This window comes from Pteropus vampyrus, unplaced genomic scaffold (assembly GCF_000151845.1).
Source record: "Pteropus vampyrus isolate Shadow unplaced genomic scaffold, Pvam_2.0 Scaffold393, whole genome shotgun sequence".
NCBI lineage: Eukaryota > Metazoa > Chordata > Mammalia > Chiroptera > Pteropodidae > Pteropus > Pteropus vampyrus.
In genome coordinates, this window is record NW_011889174.1 from 745,648 (window position 1) to 770,975 (window position 25,328).

General features: G+C 31.8%; 1 protein-coding gene across 12 annotated transcripts in view; it reads right to left on the minus strand.

Moving 5' to 3' along the window:
* RIMS1 (regulating synaptic membrane exocytosis 1) overlaps positions 1–25,328 on the minus strand; it is a 184,337-nt gene that overhangs the window by 90,424 nt on the left and 68,585 nt on the right. For 4 of the 12 annotated variants that reach the window (XM_023523459.1, XM_023523457.1, XM_023523455.1 and 1 more), the window contains 2 exons: positions 15,502–15,573; positions 7,760–7,872 (listed from right to left, as the gene is read on the minus strand). In XM_023523459.1, coding sequence (XP_023379227.1) covers positions 7,760–7,872; positions 15,502–15,573 — 185 coding nt within the window. Of the gene's footprint in view, positions 1–3,984; positions 4,015–7,759; positions 7,873–15,501; positions 15,574–23,660; positions 23,745–25,328 lie in introns of all 12 variants that reach the window. The other 8 variants (XM_023523460.1, XM_023523458.1, XM_011380397.2 and 5 more) reach the window with 5 other exon arrangements.

The following is a 25,328-nucleotide window of genomic DNA, read 5'->3' on the forward strand; positions in this document are numbered from 1 at the left end:
ACAGGAAATAAATCACCTGGCTTAATATGCATCTAATAAAAATGTAAATAAAATTGAAACCCTTTTCTACTTAATGAGTTAAAACAATGCTGATATCAAAGAATACACATATTAGTTTACATTAGCAAAAGTCAAGTTACATATTTGTTCCTATAATGTGTTTTACAACCATAGTATACTATTAAAATAAGTATGCAAATATTATCTATACAATAACTAACGTAACGGAAAATTATTAAAATCATGGTTTTTGCTTTTTTATATAATTGCACCTAGTTAAGGTTAATGCTAATAGTTCCATAACAATTATATTTTGTATGACTTAGCATTCAAATTGCTTGCCAATATGTAAAGAAGGAAAGTACAGGTAATTTATTTGAGCACTTTTAATAGACACCTGTGCTTTAAAATATACTTGAGTAGAGGCAATCTTTAAATAGCCCCTATTACCTTGTTACAGTAATTATTATAAATTTTATTAGTGAAACAGAAAAACAAAAAGCAACAAATGCCATTAACTCTTTGTTCCTGTTCAAATCATTTAATCACTTGAAATGTAATGACCCTTATTCTGTGTATAAAGGAAATTAATATTTGTAGAAAAGATAATGTTTTGTTACAATTCAAAATTGCTTCAAAGTCAAAAGTTAACACACTTAAGAAATACTATCGAAAGGCACATAAATTAGAAATTTATTATAATAACATTTTTTCTCACCTTGAAGTCATTTAATTTCTGGTTCTGTTTTGATCTTCTTATATCATTATTTCGATGCCCCCAAACTACATTGTTGGGCTCTTTAAAACTGTCCAAGAAATGTAGCAGAGAGGGAAAAATTGGCTTATTTTTAGATGAATAAGTTAAAATATGCCTACAAAGCAGTTTGTGAAACGTAAGATGATATGGTCTCTCAGCTTTAAATGTAAAAGAGGGAGGTAGAAGGTAAATAACGTAGTATGAACATTTATAGTTCCTCAGTAAACTTTTCAACCCCAAGCATGTGTTATCTTTATTCAAATATATCAGCTTCGTTTTCTCAAGCTGCATGGTAATTTGAGAGGCAAGCCAGGTGTTAGAAGATTTAGTGGAATGGTGAAAAATTTGGTCATCGTGGGGATGTAAAACCTCTCACCGGGCCTCTCTGAGATCCTGGTGTTGTGTGGTAGACATGGGGACGTGGAAAGAACATGAGTTACGGAGTCAAAATCTGGTTCTGCCTTGCAGCAGCTTTGTTACTTTAGGCATTCCACTTAACCCCTTTGATTCTCTCACTATAAAACAGGTAAGGATACCTTCCTTACAATTGTGCATGTGTTACTATAATTATAGGGCATTGCAGGCACAGTAGATAATAAATGCTGTTTGAATGTTGGAGAGCCTATAGAGTAAAGTGGTTAAGAATATGGTCTTAGGAGTGAGGCTTGAGGCTAGTTCCCAGTTCCACCACTTACCAAATTTATGACTGATAAAGAGCCAAGTTTTTAATTTTTTTAAGCTTTAGCTTTCTCAGTTAGAAAATGAGGATATCAATAGTTATGTCTCAGGTTGTTGTAACGATACAAAATAAATATATGGCATTCTTTTTACAGACACTGACATAAAATGCTCAATAATTTCTTTTTATCATTAAAAATGTTAATAGCATTTTATACCTCTCTTTATGTGTTTTACAGACTCATAATTTATAAATATATATGCTGGAAAATTATACACTGGTCCCCTACAGTCAGGGTGACCAACTGTCCCAGCCTGCCCGGAACTATCCTGGTTTTAGCACTGAAAGTCATGCACCTTGGGAAACCTCTCAGTCAACAAACTGGTACCACTGGTTGTCCTCCAAGTAAATCTATAATTTATCAAAAACAAACTCTCACTAGGAGCTCCATGGCCTATACTGTCAGCTAGGAACGTGGTGTCCCAGTCTTTATCTATCCAGGGAGAACACAGGTAAGTTAATTCTCCAATATGATTGATCCCAGAAAAGACCAACTTATGGCAGTGGGATTTCTATGCAAAATAATTTTTTTTTCTTTCTTACGGGGTACGTGAACTTAAAAATTTGACTTTAAAAAATTTCTTGAACTTGTCTCTATCCTTTCTGGGCTTTTCAAACTTTTCGTGGCTAAGCTGTGCTCTTTTAAAATCCATGAGGGGTGTAGTATCCTCCACCTTGCCTGGATGCATTTTGGGAAGTGCCTCTTTGGTCGTTTTTCGACATGTGGTTCATACTGTGAAGCAGATTCACATCCCATGTATAAGAAAGACTTGTCAGTGATGACACATTTCAGCCAGGACACAATGACCTGGTAAAAATGTAACAATCTGACGTGCTCTGTGGCGAGCCTCTAAGAGTGCATACTTCCTACAGATTTTAGATTGTACCACTTAGGGATTTTGTTTTGTTCTGATTAGGTAATCATAGCTTTTGGCTAGTAATAATATATATGGAAGAGCTCTAAATAAAGAATTATTATACTTTTTTTTTTTTGGCTAAATGAAGTAAGTTATGACTCATTTCTAATACAAAATTTTAATGCTTTTATTATTCTAAAATTTCTCTTGTAAATCCAAATTAATTATTCTGAATCTAGGTACAAATATATTGGTCATTTTTGCACTACTGAATTTAAAGTGTTTCCAGCATCTGAATTAAAAATGCAGGATGGCCAGTATGTAAAATCCAAAACATCTTAATCAAATTGAATATTTTTTATTTTTAATTAATATATTAATTTTTAATTAATATATTAATTTTTAATTAATATTAATAATTTAATTAATTTATTGCCTAGTATGTTAGACAGTATGCTAGAATATGCATTATGTGTCAAAATTAAATGCTTTTTTGTAAATTCAAACTAAAATAAGTAATTAAGTATTATCTCCCATTTTCACACTGTAACACTGAGATACATAAACACATACCTCAATATACTAGGAATTAGGGATAATATATTCGGAATTTGTACCTATTAAAATAGGATACCCACAAGTATAGTAGGAGGAGGTCAAAAGTAAGGGAACTGGCTTGTAGTCTACTGCTCATCAGCAGTATGAACAGGTCCATCTCTTTAATCTCTCTGAACCTGAGTTCCATCATTCATAATGGGGATGATGCTACTCTTGGGACTAACTTTTAGGGTAACTACGGCCAATAATCTGATTCAATCATTAATCCACAACTATTAAGTAAATGTACTTTTATTAAATGATAAAGCATTATATAATTTTTAAGTATTAATATTTCATAAAGTAAAAACTCACGTTCAAATATTTAATTATCAGGACAACAATAACATGGAATAGGAATGGTGTGGGTGGTACATGAGAGTTGGATGAGGTGTGCGTCTACTTGAAACTCAAGTCCAAATATCAAAAATCAAATATGATGGAAAAGATGATAAGGTAAGATGTGAGCAATGTACCAACACAGCAAGCTGAGTGGTTTTCCTCCTATATCCCTCAGGAAGATAGAATTGGTGGGCATTATAACAATATTAAAGCCATGAGGAGTAACATTTCAGCAGCTACTTCCTGGATGCAGGACTGCTTGTGGGGGCCAAACATTTGTTAAGGTTACTGTTATCAAAAGGGAAAATCTAAGGATTTTCTACTCCTTTGTAATAGACATTACGGGAACAGAAGGTAAGAATTAAATATTTTATCTATGAGCAAGAGAATGTAAACAAACAAACAAAAACATATAAAAATATGATATTATTTTCCAAAAGAATCGTTTTCTAGTTGTCAGTCTAAATAAATTTTGAAGCAGAAATAGTCTTAATTTTAATAGTTTCTTCTTTGATATGAACTGCTCAAAATACAAAATAATTAATATCAGAATACCCTACAAAATCATTGCAGGGAAAAACCACCTGTTAAATAATTCTGCTCATTATTTCAATAAAAACAGTTATAAAACTCTCATATTGTGAAAGAAAAGGAACAATATTAAATGGTTAATAAGTTACATTAATATTTACCTTTTGTGGAAGAGTTATATTTTTCTTGTTCTTCAATGAATTAAATGCACATAATGATGGAAACAAAAGAAAGAAATCAGCAAATTTATAGTTAGACATGGAAGTGTGATTCAACACAATGGTATGAATAAAAATGCATAACATATAATGTGACAATGACAAACCATAAGGAAGTCTCAAATATGTTACTAACATTAATTAAAGAAAAAATGAATACAACAATTTAGAGATAAAAACAAGAACATTGGGAAATTAATACATTTGGCATCTGAAAAGTATATCTTGTGCTATTTTTCTTGCCTTTTAAGAATTAAAAAATATTTCAGCATAAATTTTACTAAAATGTTTTCATTTTAATCCACTGTGAATTTTTATCGTAAATGTATTTAAACACATATTTAATATTCATAACTAACATTTTTATTTAAAAATGACAGCATTTTAGATAATTTGAAATTTCACATAATAGAAAAAATAAATTCTATTTTCTATTAGAAGCAGACTTTTTCCTTTCACTGTGAAAAATATTCTGTTACACCTTCTACATGAAAAAAATATATTCTAATTTAATTAATCCTTTCTTCCTTCTCAAATCAATTATCTCAAGGGAAAATTGTTTTTTGGAGACTATATTTCTTAGATATTCCATAAAGCTTTGTATCAACTTTCTTGCTGGTACACTATTTATTGAGAAATAATGGTCTATCTAGATATTTCTGAAGGGGAATATCATCAGAGTATAGGTAGCAGATATAATAGAACACATAAAACACAGCTAGTGTACCAAGTGTTAAGTTACAAATGATCTTTAAATATTTCTTTAAAAGACATCCAGTTGAGAACAACAAAAAAATCACTTGGTTTCAGAAAACTATACATTTTTATGCAAGCAATCATGCTGCTTTCAAACTTCACTCTACATAAGGACTACACTGGAATACAATGTTGGAATATAACCAGAAAAATTTCTCGCAAGGTTTTGCTCTCGATTATCACATATCATTTGAGTTACCTAAATTTTAAGGCTATTTTTTCAGCGACTTTATCTCAAAGTCTATATTGTAAGCACTCCTCTTTTCTCGTAACTATACTTTAACATAATCCGATTCCATATAGAAAATAGGTTATCACTCTTAATTTAAAAAAAAAATAAAATCTGTGAAATACTTTTTCAAAAATTAAGTGTAAATGTCTTTTCGAATGGTATGGTAGCCTTTAAAATGATATAGGTTGCTTTTATGGTACAGAGAGTGTAGTAAAACTGAATTATGGAGGAAAAAAATATGTACCCAAACAATCTAAGAATCTCAGTACCCATCCTAAACACAATAATGTAGATAACTGCATCCAGAAATCATGTATGAATAAAATTATTTTATAAGTTCAACAAAAAGTTGTATCACTATCCAGGAATTTAAACTGTTTGAAACATTTGCTCTTACCAATCAAATGCTTATTATTAACTCAATTATTTTTCAAAAAGGAAAATTACCCTTTGTTAAAAATAAAACAAACAAACAAACATAAAAAACAGGAAGGCAGTCAAGTGCACTAGAGCCTTAATTGCAAATAAACTGCATTAATAATCTTCATAAAAGGTAGAACTAAAGTATAATAAATAATATCAAAAGAAAAAAGATAATTCTAGAGCCCTAAGAACAACAATGAAAGCAATGTTAAACAGAATGTACTAAATTCTGTCTAGCCCATGAATCAAATTAGAAGTTTACTTTTAAAAATATATTTTAGGATACACAAAGATGTCATGTGAACTGTTCAGTTTGAAATAGATCCATAATAAGATGGCAGACAGTATCATCATTTACCAAAAGTCCCAAAGCATATGTTAACATCATAAAGTAAATCAAATCTATTTTAATTATAGAAGAACATTGAGCCACAATAGTACATGCTCATATTTTTAAAAGGTTATGTCTATATAACAAGTATTTACTAGTGTATTTGTGATATTAAATATCAAAATAACTCCATCAATTTCATCCTCAGTCACTCCTTTCTTCCCACCTTAATTCAATCCTTATAAATTGATGATTATTCTGAAAGACAACTGTGAATATGAATATCATAAATAGTAATGATGGCATTAACAACAGAACATGAGCTTTTTTAAAAATCAAAATTCAGCATACAATCCAATAGATTTTGTAGATGCGATTCTTATTTCTACAGAAATTACAGATAACTATAATTTTACTATATTATAGTTATACGCAGTACCCTGGTTTCAACCTGAAGTGTTTCAGCAACTGGAGGAAATGCAAAGAATTTTAGGAACACGTGACTTTTTGGATATCAATCTTTAGCAAATATGGTCAGTAACATGGAGTTTGTAGCTAAACACCAGAATTTGTAGTTCATTTAGTTGTGCAACAGGAAGTCATGAATGGATACTTTAAATAAACACCAAAGTTTATTTTTTAAAAGTAAATTTTAAAACAATTTCATCTAGGCGACTGCTAATTACAGTCTTAAAACATTAATTATGAATTATCTTCTCAAAATGTTCCCAGAAAAAAGAAGTTTGTTAAACACGTGAATTGAGAAGTTCAATGAATTAATTGCTATTTTAGAAAAGAAAGTCAGAGTTTCACAGAGCCTCATATTTTCCTGATTAACGACATGAATATGATTTTAAGAAATCATACAAATCCACAGTTTACTGTACATGTATTCATCTATCAGTAAGTTGATACTTCTTAAAATCTACACTAATTTTTCTATAAGTATTCTTCTTACGAACTGCCATATCAGTCTTTGAAACAATGTATTTATCTTCCTAGATCTTTAACATTTCTGTGATAAATTCAGCACAGCACTTCAAATGAGTAAGGCAGGTACCCAGCATCCTCAACATAGAATGAAATGCAAGTAAACATCAGCCACAACCAATACTGTTGAAAAAAATATTCAAAATGTTAACCTGTCAGCTATTTCATAAAAATGAAGGTTTTCAATCCACATTTTAAATATAAATCCACTGCATTTATTTTACAACCCCAAATTAAAAATTATTTCAGCAGACTGCTTAACAAATCCCTAGTAAGATTTATGTGATAACATATACTGATAAATCATTTCGCCTACTGAGACATGGCATAGCACCTTGGGTCATGTGAAGAAAATAGTGACTATTTAAACCCAGTATTTAAATCATCTAGCCCAGGCAGTTTAGAGAATTTAATTTCCATTATCAAAACACTCTCCCCTGACCCCGGAAAATAAAACACAATGTGTATATGTTTAAAATAAGAAAATTTTAAGTAACATAAACTTAATAAAACACTAATGTGTGTGCTGTCACTTTTTATCATCAAATTTATATAAAATACACAAGGTACTGCTAATAATTTAAAATGAAAAACACTAGTAAAGCCTTCAATATGATCAAGAGTTTAATCAAGAAAATACTTTAAAAACAAGTCTTTAAATAAGTCTTCTTTTAACATCATCTACCATATGGTACTGAGGTTTTAAAAATTTTATTTTGTCCTTTGAAAAAAGGTATCTCTAGGGCTCGATCTATTCTTTTAATTGACCACCTCAAACTCATTCATTCACTCACTCAGCAAAAATAGAATATGTATCATGAACTATTATAACTCAGTGCTGGGAATAAAATTCTAAGAAACTTAAATTCTTAGGATTCAGCATATTGCATATAATCAAAATACTATTCATCTGCTAACAGAAGTATAAAAAAGAGGTGGTTCTCAAATCCAAGATTTTTGGACAATGATCTCTCTTTATCGGATACCTTGTTCTATACTGCCACTTCTCACTGGCACTTGTGGGAGCTGTCTTCCTCTTCGACTGCTGAAAGATGTGTCTGCGGGAGGAGAGTGGGTTGGACTTCCTTGTCGGTGCATCCTGCAGGCAGAAGACAAAGGTCGGGGGAGAATGAAATGATGAAATCCCAAGAGGGCCTGACAAAAATCTTTTCCTTCGTCCTGTTACAACTAATGCAGATATAAAATACCTAACTAGGTCTTTGGGAGCAAAATCAAATACTTTTTATGACATGTGTAAAGGAATATTATAAAAAGGGGCCAAAAGAGACAGAGCAATGTCTGTCACACATATTTCTGCATAATGAATTTCTGAACTGAGCAGACTCAGAATCATCTCTTTTCACTAAGTTTCTATGAAGTTGTGGCTTTCTGTTAGGTACCTATTTTTGGGAGCACTGAATCAATTAGATCTACTTCCAGCCTCTGAATCGTTACAACATGGATAGGTTAGTTAAGACAGGTTGTTGCCTAAATTGCTACTATTAAATACACATTTATATCTAAAATTATTTATAAGTAACAAGAATAGTTCTAGCTGCAGACTTTTTATAAATTACCATTTACTTGTACTTTAGTTTTAAATAGAAAAAATCTTAAAAGATATTTTTAAAAAATAACCTTGGGCAAATGCTATAAAAGATACTGGTGCAAGGATCAAAATTACAAATAAAAATTTGAGAAGCGTGCAGACACGTTACTACTTATACAGGAGTAAGCTGACCTCCATCTGCGGGCATTCAAACATTTTTTTTCACTAAAAATCTTTAAAACTAAGATTTTACTGAACACATGAAAGTTTTTAAAAATTCCTTATAGTTTTCAAAGCAAAACACATTTAATTCTAGGTAATTTATTATAAAGAACTTTGCATAATTAAAAAATTATATATAAAAATATATGTGAATATGCCACAAACAGATGGAAGGACATAACACAACCAAATTTAATTTTCAATGATAGCTAATTTGCAGGAACTACAGAGTACAGTGAATATAGATGTAAGTAATAGAAGATGTGGGAGAGGTTTAAGTGTCACAAAGAAAGAGTTAAAAATTATGGTGTCATAATGAGTGAAAGCACCCAGTGCTCAGGAAGGTACAACACCACACCAACACCCGGAGGCAGGACATGAATGCTGGGCTGGACACTGAATAGCAACCTGGTCAGAAGCGGAGAAGGTGGCGCCGACCCTCCGGGGCCAAGGTGGTGGACAGAACACAGGGTTCTGACACTAGAGTGCTCACTCGACCTTGAGCGAGCGGGATGTTTTCCCCTAAGGACTGGTTGATCAGTCGCTCGTGGGGCTGCGTATCCCCTTCTAGAAAGACATGGTGGGAGAACCCTAAAACATTAGGGTCAAAAAAGATCTTCAGTCAGCAAGTTCACATTAACTTTGATATCCAACACATTGGTCCAAGGAAAACCTGGTTACTCTTACAAGACAGTGATTTTTAAAAAAGAAAACTCATCACGCAATGACTAAAATGGAATTCAATTCAAACTGACAAGATATTTCAAATGTGCATGCCATGTTGTTTCAGAGGGCTAAACTAGATTCCTTCATATAATAAACCTCTTGTAAGTTCCATAAGGGCAGAGACTTCTGTCTCTTGTTTTTATCTGAGCTGTGTCTCTAGTTTCTAGATCATAGCCACATAGAGAGCAAGAGCTCAATAAAGATATCCTAATTAAATGAGTGAATGTGATTAGAATAACGAACACAGGGATACTTCAAGCACTTGCCTTCCAGAAGAAATGATGCACTGTAGGACTCTGTATATTTTTACAATGTTCATAATTTTACCCTGCAATAGAAAGTTTATACCAAATAGACAGCAAAAGGAAGTTGTCTTCTGAGGTTAATTTAAGCAACCAAAGCAAAATGACATAAGATGGAGAATGCTTCATTATCAGACTCACTAAACGCAAAAAGATGATATGGATAAAAATATGTCCTTTATGATATAAAAATATCTACAAAGATATCTGTCCATATATTGACAGTTACTTCAATATGGTGTTCAAAATTATTATAAAGCCAATTTATGAATTAAGGGTTAAGAATTAAAAACTGATATTTACGTATATATAGTAGTCCCCTTATCTGCAATTTTGCTTTCTATGGTTTCAGTCATCCAGTCAACCAAGGTCCAAAAATATTAAATGGAAAACTCCAGAAATAAACAATTTATGAATTTTAAATTGCACACCATTCTGAGTAGGATATGAAATCTCTTGCCTTCCTACTCCATCCTACTCCACATGGAACATGAATCATCCCTTTGTCCTGAGTATCCACACTGTATATGCCTGTTAGCCACTCAATAGCCACCTCAATTATCAGATCGATTATCAGAGAGAGATTGAGAGAGACCACATTCACGTAACTTTTATTACTGAATATTGTTATAATTATTCTATAGTTAATCTCTTACTGTGTCTAATTTATAAATTAAACTTTATCATAGGTATGTGTACATATGGAAAAACAGTATATCTAGGGTTCAGTACTATCTGCAGTTTCAGGCATCCCCTGGGGGTCTTGGAACCTATCCTTTATGAATAAGGGGGGATGACTATACATATGCTTCTTTAAAAGAGATACATGTTTTTTCCATTTTCATCATTTGCAGAATGTATTTTAAATAATATACACTTAAGATACCTAATATGTATTATTTTTCACAGTAACAAAGCAGTGGAATACCTCACACTTTGTAAAACACCACTGTAAAATTCAATTAAGTAATTTAGAGTGTGTGAGAGAAAAGAATACATATTGATCACAGGAAGCACATTAATTATTGAGTGCTTTATTCAACTTGTATCTGGATTGACAAGTTTTCTTTTAAGTAAAATGATTTTCATAGCTGTATTATTTTGATTCACGGTATCTCCTTTATTTCAGATCAATAAAATGGAAAATGTCCAGTTTTAGAGAATAAAAAGATACAGCTTAGGTCTTTAAAGTGCATTTTATCTTCTCGAGATTTGGATTAATGCTTTGTCAGACCCTAATGCAGATCCCAAAACCTGGACTGTCGCCTCGATTTCCAAATTAAAAGAAAAAGCTGACAATACTCTACATATTAAAACTAACTGTTCATTCATTCTGAATTGACTTTTGACTTAACTCTACAGAATTAATTTATATGGGAAGGATTGCATGATCAAATCCTTTCCAGTGATAAAGAATGAATTTTTATCTATTACTCTTTAAAAGCCCTTATCATGAGAAAAAATTTCAAGTGCTCCTTATTCAAAATATACTTTCTAAATGTGGTTTGAAAACTGAATACTATAATTTTTACCCTACTGAGATACTTCATGGATTTTGCAATTTCCTAAAACATTGCTTCATTCTTTAATGCAATTCATAAGCACTGAAAGTACTACTTAAATGTGACTTGAAATGTGAATAATTTAGGTGGCCCTTATGTAATACCAAACTAAATGGCAAAAGTACAAAAAGCAAATTCAGAGGCAAATAAATGGCTTTCTAGGTGAGAGTTACACAGCTCAAGGCTGAGTGACTTAATGTTCTCATCTCCCAAGCCATGGGCCTGCAGTGCTTGAAAACAGCTTGTACTGTTTGAAGTTCATCATCTAATATCAGATCTGTTTTTTTCTTTGACATGAACTAAAAGTCCCTTAAAACAACACAGTTCCTGCCACCAGTCAAAATATAACAAGTATGAAAACACAAAAACCAAAAGGGAGGCCTAGAAAACCACTTTGCATGAGGAAGAAAGAAAAGTGTGGCTGAATTACAGGCAGGGAAACTGAGGACAATGAAAATGCAGAACATAAAGGGAGAAAAGTAAGGTTTTTGAGATGAGAGATGGTGGACCAAGTATAGTTTGTTTTAGACCAGAGGAAAGAAAAATTAATCAAGAAATTCTAAGGTACAGGAGTGAAATGTTGAGAGAATCTAGGCCATTGAGCCTTGATCTTTTTATGAAATGAGATGTGCTAAGAATGTAAAGATGGAAGAATGAAAGAGATTAAGAACAATCATATTAAAGACTGGAATAGGGAGTGAATGAGAAATAAGTAAAATGATAGTAACAACTATTCTTAACTATCAGTATGGAGGCATCTATACATGCCAAGCACTGAGAATATGTGTGTATATATATATGTGTGTGTGTGTACATATACACATTCATAGATATGTATGTTCTTTTTTTGCATTCTCCCAACAGCTCTGAGAAGTATTATTATTCTTATTTTATAGATGGAAAACAGGATTACAGAATGACTAGCAAAAAGACAAAGAGCTAACATGTGTTAAAGGTAGGATCACATAGGTCCATGGAGCTCCAATACTTGCTTCCCTGTCTGCCTACTGAGATAGGATTTGTATCTATATCATGCGTTGGAAAATGGTAATTTCACATCCCTGGATAAATTGTTAATCATGTAAGCCAAAATATAAATATATGTCCAAGTATCAAATTGTTTAGCAAAATTTAATAGAATTGTCTTCTGAGAGTTTGTAGGGATAAAACATATGGAAAATGGCATTTAATGAACACTTATTCTGCTAAATATATCTATACATATATATTTTTTTAAAATAAAAATAATAAGGCTTCTAAAACAAAATTCTAATTCAAACCTAACTATGTCTGACTTTAGCTCACCATCTCCAAGTGCATATCTGAACATTTACCACTGAGTTCGATCCATGCCTATTCTTGTCACCTAAGACGAGTGTTTAAGACTTGAACATAAATAAAACATGTTTCTCACCAAAATCTTAGGTGTTCGTCAGATATTTCTGTTGTTGCAAATGGCCATGCAATAAATTGCTTGTACTGCAACTTAAAAATATAGTTCTGAATTATTAAATTTTTTAATGGCTTTCTAAAGGATGATCATTTATGTGGTATTTAAGGTCAAGTTTTCAAAATAGTTCCTCCTGTAATGGCCATTATGGGCCTACGCAGGCTCTTTCCAATAGCACCAGAACATCACAGAATGCATACACAAGTAATTCTTAATATTAGTCCTGATAAACCATTCCCCAGTTATGATGAAGAGTGTAGGTTCCACAAGAAGAAAAACCACTAGCATAGAACACAGAAAGAGCATGAGCAGTTCACAAAGCTGAATTCAGATTTTTTTAAAGGAGTTTCCATGAAGAATCTGAAGCACTGCTTTAAATATTTGGGCACAAAAGTCAGAAGTCAGTTCTGCCCGTCTTCTATCTACGAATGATCACCATATCTTTCAAGACATTTTTTTACAAGCCTGTTCCTGGTCAGGCCAAATTCATTAAGGCCAATAAAGAGCCTTTAAAATTATAATCATTATACAGCAAATTTTACCAGAAGCCAAGGCGTGATTCTGTGGTAAAACTCCTTTGGAGAAGTTGTTAACTCCCAAAGGCCAAAAATCAGTGTCCAAACCATTTATACTGTCACCTTAATTCACCTGTAGCTAGATGTCAAGGTATTCTCTAATGAAATAAGAAAAAACACAAACTTAGACAATCTAGGTCAATTTTTCCTTTGTACCTAGTTATTCAACAATTCACTTAAAAACTGGGCATGTAATTTATATTCTAATATAAATTGATAAAGAACCCTAATTACAATCAAATAAATCTATACATGTAAAAGGTTTACATTTTCTATATTAAAACCTACAAGCAAAGTAAGTAAAAGCAAGAGTAATATGAATGTGGTCCTTAAGCAGCAAACATTTGAGACTGAGAGTCAATCACATCCTTGCTTTTCTTATTGAAGGGAGGATTTGTGTTTACAGATATTTTCCGTTTTGTAGAGGAAGATGCCTAAGTATCACTTATCTGGTTAAGCACCTTCAATTGATCTAGAATCAGCTAACATTTTGTAAAACAGTATCCTACTGTAAACAAACAAAAACTTGTTCAGTGATACATCCTAAATAGAAAACTGCAACATAGTAGTCATTTAATTGAACTGTTAAATAAATAAGTCTGAATGAAATAAAAAATACAACATTGAGGAAAAATTTCAGTCACTGCAAAATAACTGAAATCGTGTGTGCATGAGATAGGTAAGTTATGAATGAGGTTGAAGATTAAAAACTTGTCTAAGAAACTTAAGTTATTTACAATGCTAGTAAAGAGAATGCGGTTAGCTGAGCTGATGGTAAGGAATATATAAACTGAAACATAATCAGTATTGTTTCTGTCTGTCTGTATCTATCTAAACTGCTAGAACTCTGTGCTTTGTGTCCTTCTCCAATGTCCAACTCCTCTATAAAACTGAATTACAACTCAACACTTTTTTTCCCCGGATCTTTCTTCCATTCTAACTTAAGACCCTTAAATATTATCTCCATCGACCATTAGCCAGGAATAAATTCTATCTCCTCTTCCTACATTCCTTGATGTGACTAATACCTATTCATTTTTGTGATTGTAACTCAGAGGTAATACCCTCTGGGAGGCCTTTCTTTTTTGCTGCTCACTATTTTATCCCATGAACTTATTAGCACATAGCTTGGCATATTCTTGTTAATTGCAAGAATCACCGCATTGTACAGATTCTAACTTGACCAAACCTACTGTGACAGCCCAGCTGGTGTTTTGCATCTATCCTTGAAACTTTCAATCCATTTTCCAAAATGCTGTCAGTGATCTATAATTTTTAAACTGAAAACCAATCATCTACCTCCATGTTTAAAGCCTACCCATCAATAGATCACGGAATAAAGCAGAAACTGAAATTCTGTAGCATGGCCCACAAGGGCATTCATAATATAGCCCCTGAGGGTTTCTCCAGTTACATTTTCAGCCTACTCTCCCATCTTCTGAATCCTTTTCTTCCTCACAAAATGGGTATGGTTTCCCCAAACTGAAGAAGATATTTCCAGCCTCAGTGTTTCCTTGTATTGTTCCCTTCTCATGGACTACACTACTTTTCATATCTTCTTTTATATATCTGGATTTAGTTCAAGTGACACCTGTTTATGAAATATTTCCTAATCTCATTAGGATCCCACTTTTCCTGTGTTCTCATTGTAACTTGTGCATAGCTCTACTACAGCTATGACACATGAGTGCATTCATTTATATCTACATCACTCTACATGCTTTCAATAATTATTGGATTAATAATAAATATATGTTAACTAGTTTTGGTGTTTCTTAGAGCTATGTAAATAATGTGGCTATATTTTACATCTAAAATAATCAAAAAATTGAAGAATTAGATGAATTACAAATGAAAGATCACGAATCCTTAAAATTTTTATATTAACAGCAGGTATCTGTGGTTATAATATACAAGTAGAATCTTAGATTATCCATTTGTGAAAAAAGATGGCATCACTCAAATAACACTCAAAAATATTTGCATACTGCAGTTACTACGTGTATTGCTAACACTTAACTGATCTCAGAAACAAAATACTAATGTCCTAATATGTACACATGAATAAGTGTGGATGGATTTGATTCTCTTTAATAATCAGAATGATCACTAAATAAATACATGAGATTTTTCTTAAGCCCCAAGACTTAAGGGCTGCCTCCAAATCACCCTTCTCTTACTTTTTGAATGTTATTATTTCTATATAGTAGATTTATTTACATGGATATCTTTCAACATGACAATTTGTATTTAAGAACTGATCATATAAAATAAGAGTGAAGGTACTCCTGAGTATGTTAGTAAGATAGAAGATGGCCCGCACAGCACAACACCAAGCCTACCTTTCTTCATCAGAGGCAATGCCTTTCCTAGTCTGTTTTTGGATGCTAGATCTTTCAGACTTTCTGGAGTGCCTGTGGAATGAAATGTTAAAGAAATACAAAATATATGATGAATAAAGCCACAGGAATATCATACAATGATAAAAGCAACAGACATGAAAAATGGCAACTATCTTACCTAAATTGTTTTGTCAATCAATTCTTTTTAAAATAAAATAAAAATAAAAATCAGAACTGGTGCTGTATGGAAGACACAAATTGACCAACAGGAGACACAAAATGCTGACATTCCATTAGTCTTGATAGGCAAATCTACAGTAATGATTTAATAGGGGCTCCTGCTGAGCGACTGTGCCTCCCATAACAAGTAAACAAATTCATAGTGAAATGTAGTGATGATAAATGTGATGACAGAAATGGTTTAGGTGCTGACAGACCATAAATGGGTGATGCGACCTCATTTTTACAAGTTGAAACTTGGTGCTACAAGATTTTTCCTTTGTTTTTTTTTTCTCCCACAAAATTACAGAGAAGAAAAATGCTATAGTGAAATGCTTAAGTATTTTAAATCTACTAAAATTATCATAAAGATGCTTTGTAATCATATAGCTAATCACATGTCACAAATCAAAGAACAAATCAAGTTCCCAATTTGTTTTATGCCCCCAAAGTGCATGTGTACACTGAGCATTTGGAACTTGAAATGTATTTTCCTAGAGAAATAATGTTTATACATAAAGCTTACTTACTTACCCAAGGCAGCTTACGTATGCCTATTTAGTCTAAACTGTGTCTGAACTACTACATATTTGAAATAAATACAAAATATTGTGGTCAAGAAACTCACTGTATTAAAAAAAACAAAACAATAAAAAAGGAATGTGTATTTTTATCTCAATAATTGTCTAAAATTTATGCTTATTTTTCTTTCCCAATATTCCTTCCTTCCAACAATGGCAAGGAGACAACAGTCTTTTTAAACTGAGAAAAAATTGACATATAACATCATATTAGTTTCAGGTATATACAATGATTTGATATTTGTATATACTGCAAAATGATCACAATAAATCTAGTCAACATCCATCACTACATGATTATAATTATTTTTTTCTGTAAAGAGGACTTTTAAGAGCTACTCTGTTCTCCTTACTCTGTTTACTTATGAATGCCAGATATCCTGAGTGTCCAGTATGTCAAGCCCTGCAAGGCATGAGAGATACATAGCAAAGTACAAAGTCTGCCTTCACAGGCTGTAGAGACTTCTGAAGCTGCTTGGTCTCTCTCCGTTTCTTTCGTTATTGACAAAAACTAGATTAATAATATTTTTCCCCTTAAATTCAGAATCTGGGTTTGAAATCTGGATTTCAGCTTTATGTTCTTCAGCCTTCTGTTACTCTGACATCTCACTTCTGAAGAGATGAAGAAAAGGGAAGAAACATAGGAGAGAGACCTCTCTTGCTTATCACTTTCCTTTATTAGTTGGGAAAAGGATATATTGCAGGATAACTCTATGCTAGGCATTCAGAGAAGCATTGACTTATTTAACCTTCATGACAATCTTTAAGAAGGTGTGATCTTCATTTTACTGATGAGGAAACAAACTCAGGCCAGGGCCACAGTCAGAGCTGGGACTAGAAGATAAGTCTGGCTCCTAAGCTTTTCTGTCATATACTGTCTAGCAAAAGGGTTTGATTCTGATGCATATTCTATGGGTACACCCTTATTTGAGAAGAGGAGAAACTATGAAATCTGTTACAGGCCTGGGAAAGCACTAAGAGATGATCTCTCTCTGGTACAGGCCTGGGAAAGCACTAAGAGATGATCTCTCTCTGATATTAAGGGTTAGTCTTATTTACTTTGTTGATTGTATGGTTAGGAGAGGGGATGGTAGGGTATAGAAGAGTAGAGATGCACATAGCACATGCCTGAAATCAATGAGTGATAGTTGATAAGAAGGAAAGAAAGTTTGTTCCTGAAGCAAAGGGAAGGAGGCATATGTACTGCTAAAAGAGCCGAAGAAAGGGGAGGAGAAAGGCAGAATGAGGTCTGCAGGCCCGGTAAGTATCTCAGCTCAAAATAAAAAAGTAGTATACTATTATGGGAAATTAATACTTTGGACTGGGAGATCAAATGTCCCTTTTCTCATCTTCAGCCCAGTGAGAGTTAAATGAAAGCACAGAGTTTTAGGCCAATTTATGAAATTCACTGTCATTAAGGGTTTTCACTCATTCATTCATTCAACAAATAATTGTTGAGCACGTATATATTCCAGTCAGTTTTAAGTGGTTGGAATATGTCTGCGAATAAAACAAAGATTTCTGCTTTCGAGTAATTTGCATTTTATTGGTAGAGGACAAACAATAAGAAACAAAAACAAAAATCCTCTAACAAGTAAATTATATAGTATGTCAGAAAGTGATAAAAGCAAACAACAACAAAAAGTAAACCAGGGCAAGAAAGATCAAAATGTGTGTTTGGGAAGGGTAGCAAATGCAGAATACAATTTTAAGTAGATGCTCAAGGAAGGACTCACTGAGTTAGTGACATTTTAACAAAGATATAAGGTGAGGGAGCTAGCCATGAAAGTATTTGTTGAAAACAAGTCCCAAGCAAGGAAACATCAAGTGCACAAGCCCTAAGTCAGTTGAATGCCTGGCGTGTTCAAGCAATAGTAAGGACACCAGAAAGGAAAGTGTTCAAAGAGTCAGATGACAAGAGTTTGGGGGTGGGAGCGAGGGATATATAGAATCCGGTCGGCCTTTGTATGAACTTTCTACCTCTGCACAACAAAAGATTTATAGGAATCTTTTAGAACTTGTCTGCTTTCTCTCTTATCTCTAGTAATTTCTATTAATCTTTCTGGACCCAAGTGAGGTTTTACTTCCTCTGTCAAACTCTTAACTCTTCTTCTCATCTCCCAAAACCTAATGGATTCACATATTAGGTTATCACAGTAATTGATAATGGTAATGACAATGATAACAACGACGATACTAATAATATCTAACACTAAGAACTTGCTTTATGCTAGAATGATCGCTTTACCTGCATTATCTCATCTGATCTCACCAGTCCAGTGAGGTAGGTACTACTCTTTTATCCTTTTTAAGAATAAAGAAATTGAGGCTTAGAGGTTAAACAATTTGCTCTAACTCACATAGTCATTATGTCAAACCATGAGGTGAACTGAGTCTACAATAATATCAGTGAAACAAATTGCATCTGTAGCATAAATGACACTGGAACATAGCAGCTAAAAGCATGGAAGCTAGAATCAGAATGTCTGGGTTTAATCTGTTTCTGTTTCTGTCTAGTTGGGTGATTTTAGCTAAGTTATTTAACCTCTCTGTGCCTCAGTTTTTCCCACCTGCAGAGAGGCAATAATAATACTACCACTTCACAGATCTGGTAATTCTAAATATTTACTTAGTATTTGTGTTGTAGTATTTATAGCTTTTGTGATATTACATAGAACAAGGATCTTTAGTAGTTTTAGCACTAAGAATAACAAGTGGTAATTGCTATAAAAGTATTATTTAAAATGATACACATATTTGTTTCTTGAAGGTAAAGACTCATTCATCTGTAAGAGTATCAAATTCAGAGTCCATGCTTCATAACTGAATGACAAATGTTCACAGAGAGGTTTATATAGTTGTTTAAGTTTTGTTTTTGTTTTAACCCTCTTGCTAAGGATGCTCCTTTTTCCTCTTCAAATGCCACAGAAACTTACTTTTATTGAAGATTCTTCTAAAGGTTTCTATGAAGGCTATGTCTTTGTAATTCTAACCACTTAAAAGAATCCTCAAATTGCATTAAAATGATATATATTTAATTATAATAATTCAGTATAAAGCAAGAATAGAGAAGAATTCTTTCTACACTGAATCCTGTTATAGCTGTGAATATACTGTATGTTTTCAACACAGCTTTTTCTTGGAATAAGTAGAGGCTTGTGATATGTAAAATAGGAAAGGTTAGAACAATCAGCCTATATTTATATACTATATTACTGAAACTATTGATCATGTAATCATAAAACGGATCACAGTGAAATAAGCTACTTCTACCTTACACTACTCTAAGTTCAGGAACTGTATCTGCTTGGGTTGTTACTGTAACATCAATGTCCAGCACAGAGTAGCTGTTCAATAAGCAACTCAATTAGAGTAATATTCTGAGGACATGGACAAATACAGCTTTTCTGAAGATGTTATAATTCTATTAAAGGATAAAATATGTTAATAAATAGAAATAGTATTTAAGGCTTTTTACAATAAAATAAAATATGGCATGTTCTGCTTTGGGAAAAAGTAATAAAATCTACCACATAATGTTTTAATTCAATTATAATTAACACTGATACCATAACACAAAACACTATATTTTTTATATATTCTTGCTGACTACTTAGATGGCTTAATGTGGAATGCAAATCTCTAATATCCTGTTTACTCATAAGTTTGGGAAGAAAAAATTAAATCTGAATGTAACCTAAATAAGAAATGTTCATATGCAGTGAAGATGGATGCATGCAATTAATATACATCTACCGTTTTATATATTATTGATATTTATGTGTATGACTACAGCCATTAAATAGACTCACTATTTTAGTACAAAGGTACTTTCATTCATTCTAATAAAGGACAGTTTTAAAAAGCACAGATAATAAAGTCTATTATGAAACAAACAAAAATGATTAGGAATATACTGAATTTATAAATGTTACTACATAAGTCTTCATCTATATGGCAACTGCCATAAATTCTGAAAGTAAAAAGTGGGTAATTTTCTTTATTCCAGAAATATTTTGATTCGTTCACTTTGAATCAAAAGAAAGCACTTGATACTTTTGGTCAAAGACGATTATAGGTATCTATAAGCTGCTAACAAATGAATATTTGCAAAAGAAATCAGAGTTACTTTAGCAGAATGACATAGGAATTAATCTTAAACACAGTGCATATTTTACAGGTTCCAATAATTTAAAGTCCTGAAAAACAGTGTTATTTTATCAAGTATTTCAGTAGTTATTTAATTCACACACCAATAATTGCATCCTTAAAAATATCATGTATATTGATGCAAAAACATTCTCAATCAAAACACTGGAGTCAGTAATTTCAGGCTAATGAAGTGCTGCAATAGATTTCAAAATGTACCAAATATTTCCTACATCCTCACACTTATTAGAATAACTATCAAAAAATAAAAAAATATAAAAATAAAAAAAATATATTGCATTTTCTTGAAAAAACATTTAAAGTTAAATTAGATGATGATGTTGATGTTGATGATAATTTATATTATACGTAAAAATGATTAGTTCAACTGTAAGCACTAAACTTAGAACTCTGATGCTTTAGGGGCATATTAACAAATGTTTTTTCCTAACTTATTACTCACAAATTTTGGTTAATTTGAAGCCACAAGTAGATCTACATTTTATTAAGATTTATAAACAGATTTATGTATACACAGGTTGGTAAAAGTTACTATTTACATATTAAAATAATGCCATTTACAAAGAGATACTTTGTTATTGGAAAGAAGCTTTTTAAAAGTCTCAACATTTTTAGTAATAAAGCTGCAAAAAAATTTTCATAACAATTTTAAAGTCAGCAACATTCCCTGGGCTTACAAATTTATGTATTTCTTTCTCATTATTATTTTAAATATCCTATAACTTTAAAGAAATATTCCTAGATATAGATAAATATACCTCTATGTTAACTCCAAATAAATATATCATTCCACTTGGAATGACACTATAATTGGTTACCATTGAAATTAAATTATGGAGAAATAATACATTAAAAATTGTATGTGTGTGTGTGCGCGCGCGTGCAGTGCACACACTATGAGAAATTAGGACAACTAAATGCTTTCCAACTTACTAGAAAACTCTCAAGCAAAATCTTACTTTTTTATTATTTGTTATTTTCAAAATTATCAAATATGGTATCAGTAAAGGATATCCAAGGGTGATTATATAAATTGTCATCAATTTTAGAACATTTTCCTAGCTATCAGTACCTAGGGCAAAAGTCACCTTATGAACATTCACTATCTCCAAATATGCCATGTTCACCTTATTTGTAAATTGGTAGAAACTTCTGAATGAGTAAATTAAAGCTGATAAGAGGTGAAATCCAAGTGTTAAGTTTTGCCAAGTAGTTGACATCGTTACCTAGGAATGTAGCATCTGTTGATGTAGTAATTTCTCTTTCATTTTTATGGGAACATATTATTGTTATGGTTTCATAAAAGTTTATCGTTAAGTAATATTATGTTCCCTATAGTAATAAATCACAACATCGATACTTAAAACGTATTTTGTTTGAATATAGAACTTATTTATAAATAAGTCATAAAAAAGTAAACTGTATATACAGAATTACTTATTAGTAAGAATTTACTTACATTCTTATCTAAAAGGAATATCTGTGATCCTAAAATCGACCCTTAAAATTATGTATACAACTCATGTTATCAACTAACATAATTAATTAATGTCTCTAAATGACAACTGACTTTCAACTAATCTTCATCTTATATAAGAACTAAAAAACATTATTTGGATTTCCATTTTGCTTAAACAATGTCCAGATACACATATTTATATTCATTATAAAGACCGTCATATTTAATTGTCCTGTACTCAAACAGTAATTATATAAGATGAAATCCATTGACTCATTTGTTTTCAAATAAATTCCAAGGTTTTCAAGAATTGCCTTTTATAAAATGAAATTCTAAGTTCCTTGATGGCCAGATATTGTCTTTCTCAAACACTGCTGTGACTTTAACCATAAGATTAGTGCACACAGTAGGGGCACAATAAGTATTTGTTAAATAAATGACGGGCAATGTAAATGTAAATTTTAATTTGATTTCTACAATTATTTTATATTTTTATGTGAAAAGACTTTAAATTTATAATAATTTTTAGATTAAAGATTTTAGAAATCAGAGCAGAAGGAATTCATTTTAAATTCAAAATATATAAATATAACTAATATTAAAAAGTAAATGTCTCAAAGATTAAAACATGATAAATATTCCTAAAGGCTTCATAAAATATCAGTTTGTGGTCTTTTCCAACATTTGTAAAATTTCTTATTAATTTTTTCTGACAGTGTTTATGTTTCTTTCCAATTGAAATCCTGATGATATCAACTTGACTACAAATACAGAAAATAAATTACATCACTTAACTAAGGCTACAATTACTCTGCTATATACACACACACTTAAAAAATATTTGTATGCTGGCATGACTAGTTGTTCCATTTCTGAGATACCATATATACTTATTTACTTAAATATATTGCCAATCTGTTGACTGAATTTCTGCATACATCAGAAGAGAAGTATCCAAAATACTCAATAATTTTTTGTGACCAGTTGGAAAAAGATATTTAAAGATAAGGACTATATATAACAAACATAAAACAGGAGAACTGAGTTAACTACAACTGAGAAGGATAACAAAGCGATGAAAAATACTGTGGCACTTCTGATATATCAGAATGAAGTGGATTCAAAGCACTGATGGTATTTTTAAAAACCTACCTTGTGGACTGACCCTAGCCCTTGACAATATTTGGTTTAAAAACATAATATTCATAAAATAAGTAAGAACCAGGTGTTCTACTCTAAATCAGACATTTTTAAATATACCCCTAAGCCTAAACTTCATTATTAACAAGTTTATGTAATAACAAAACAGGACAACCGAGATTAAATCATAAACAATATAACAAAGAATAGGCTTTGCATAGAGTTTAATATATTTTAAAGCACCTAAGAATTTTTATTATATACATGTAAAGAAGAACAATAGTTAAATATGTTTTTAGAAAGTCGAAAAACTAAAACAAATGCTCATTATTAAAACGGAACTCTCCCACTGGAATCAATTTTATTGTGTTTAAACCATGCAATTCATCTCTGGGCATGCGGCCCTCATTTCAGTAATTCTGAGGTGCTTCATTAAAAGTGGATGCATTTATTGGTGGAATCATGACATAGCTAGCGCTGGCTCCTGGAAGGAAGCATTGTCATAACCAACATTCCTCTTGGTTATCCTTCACTTGGTGGCCTACAAGCTTTTCGAAGCCACTTGTTCGTGAGGAGGTGTTGACTAGTACCTGTCATTCTCCGGAGACGCATGCTGGATTTGAATCCTGGGGCTAGGAGGTCGTCTCCTATCTAGGGAGGGGGACCATCTACCCCTGTTTGCCCAATGAACAAGACAGGAAAAAACAGGACATTTAGTAACTCCTAAAATAAAAGAATATATGGAACAATAGGACTGGAAAAGTACCCCCAAAAGGCAAAGTGTAGATTCTTTGTTCTGTAACTTACTCTTCAAATTTATAAGCCTTGAAAAGTTAAATTGTTGTAAGAACATAAGATTTGCAAACTTTTAAGTGAATAGAGAAACTCTTTATTTGGGAAAATGTTTGAAATCTATTAAGCATAATTTTGTGCTTGTGTGTGTATACCTATCTATACACATAAATACGTATGTAACTTTAAAAAGATACATCCTTAAGAATCTGGCTTATGTTTTAATAAATTAGGTTTAATAAGCCACCAATGCTTATTTGATAGTAGGCCTTGAAATTACTGAATAAAATGGCAAAGATGAAGTGTATAAATTTAATACAAGTCAGAAACACAGTTTAAGTGGAAAAAATAAAAATGCTCTTTAGTGTGTAAACAATGACATGAAATAATTCATGGGAACACTAGCAGTGAAGTCTTAACAAATTTTCTTGGGGCTAATTACTACAATTTAAAAATTGTGAGTAAAAAACACTGATGAATAAAAGTAAGAAATATAGAGATGAGTGCCAAGCTAAATGACATCACCAAAAAGAAGTGTACTCATCTTCACTTGCAAAAGTAACTCTTGATTGGTTAAAGAGTTTTTTTTTTTTAATTTCAACATTTATAACAATACTTTTTTGTGTGTGATTAACAGTTATATAAAAATGGAAATATAGTTCATTCTTTTGTTAAACTATCTGAGATTGTGTGTATAATCAATTACAAACATCCAATCAAAAACTGTAAAGTGGCAATAAGGAACTGAACAGTCCAGATTTGTAAATTTTTTGTATATTAGATATAAACATTTTGAACACGATATTGGCTTCCTCAAATGTATAAAGGGATAACTGAATGGTCATCTAGCTATAAGATTTTATAATTACCCAAAGTAGACGTGTCTAAATGTTTCAAAAAAAAAAAGCCAGTCATTTTTTTTGCCATTATAACTTGGCTTATTGAATTTATTAGACAATTTGAAAAAAAGCAGCAAATAGCTGTCAGCATGTGACCAGGATATCTGAAGTCAGCAGTTGCTCAATTCTGAAAGTCCCTTGGAAGCCTGTGCTTAATTGATCAGCCGAAGTAGACAGATGGCATGATTCAAGTTGGGCTCTGAGGAAGCTGTGAAGCAGATAAAGATATTCAATAGCAGCATTTGGGCAGAAGAGGGAATTGTGTGGCTTGTATTCTTAAATGTGCTACATGTCTGTGAAATTAAAAGTATTTTACATTCATTTGAAATTATACTATTATTTAAAAAATTTTAAGTAGTTGATCAATCCAATTTAAATGCTTTAAAATGCTTTTTACTTTACTGGCTTTTGTTCTGAAAATACAATTAAGAAAAATGTTTCTCATATAAGTGAAAACAATTACAACTACACTGTTTTCTACATTGTTATATTCAGTTGTGTTAAAACTTATGGTGTATTTGAAAACAAAAGTAGAGTTATATGTTTTTGTAAAGTAATAAGTAATAT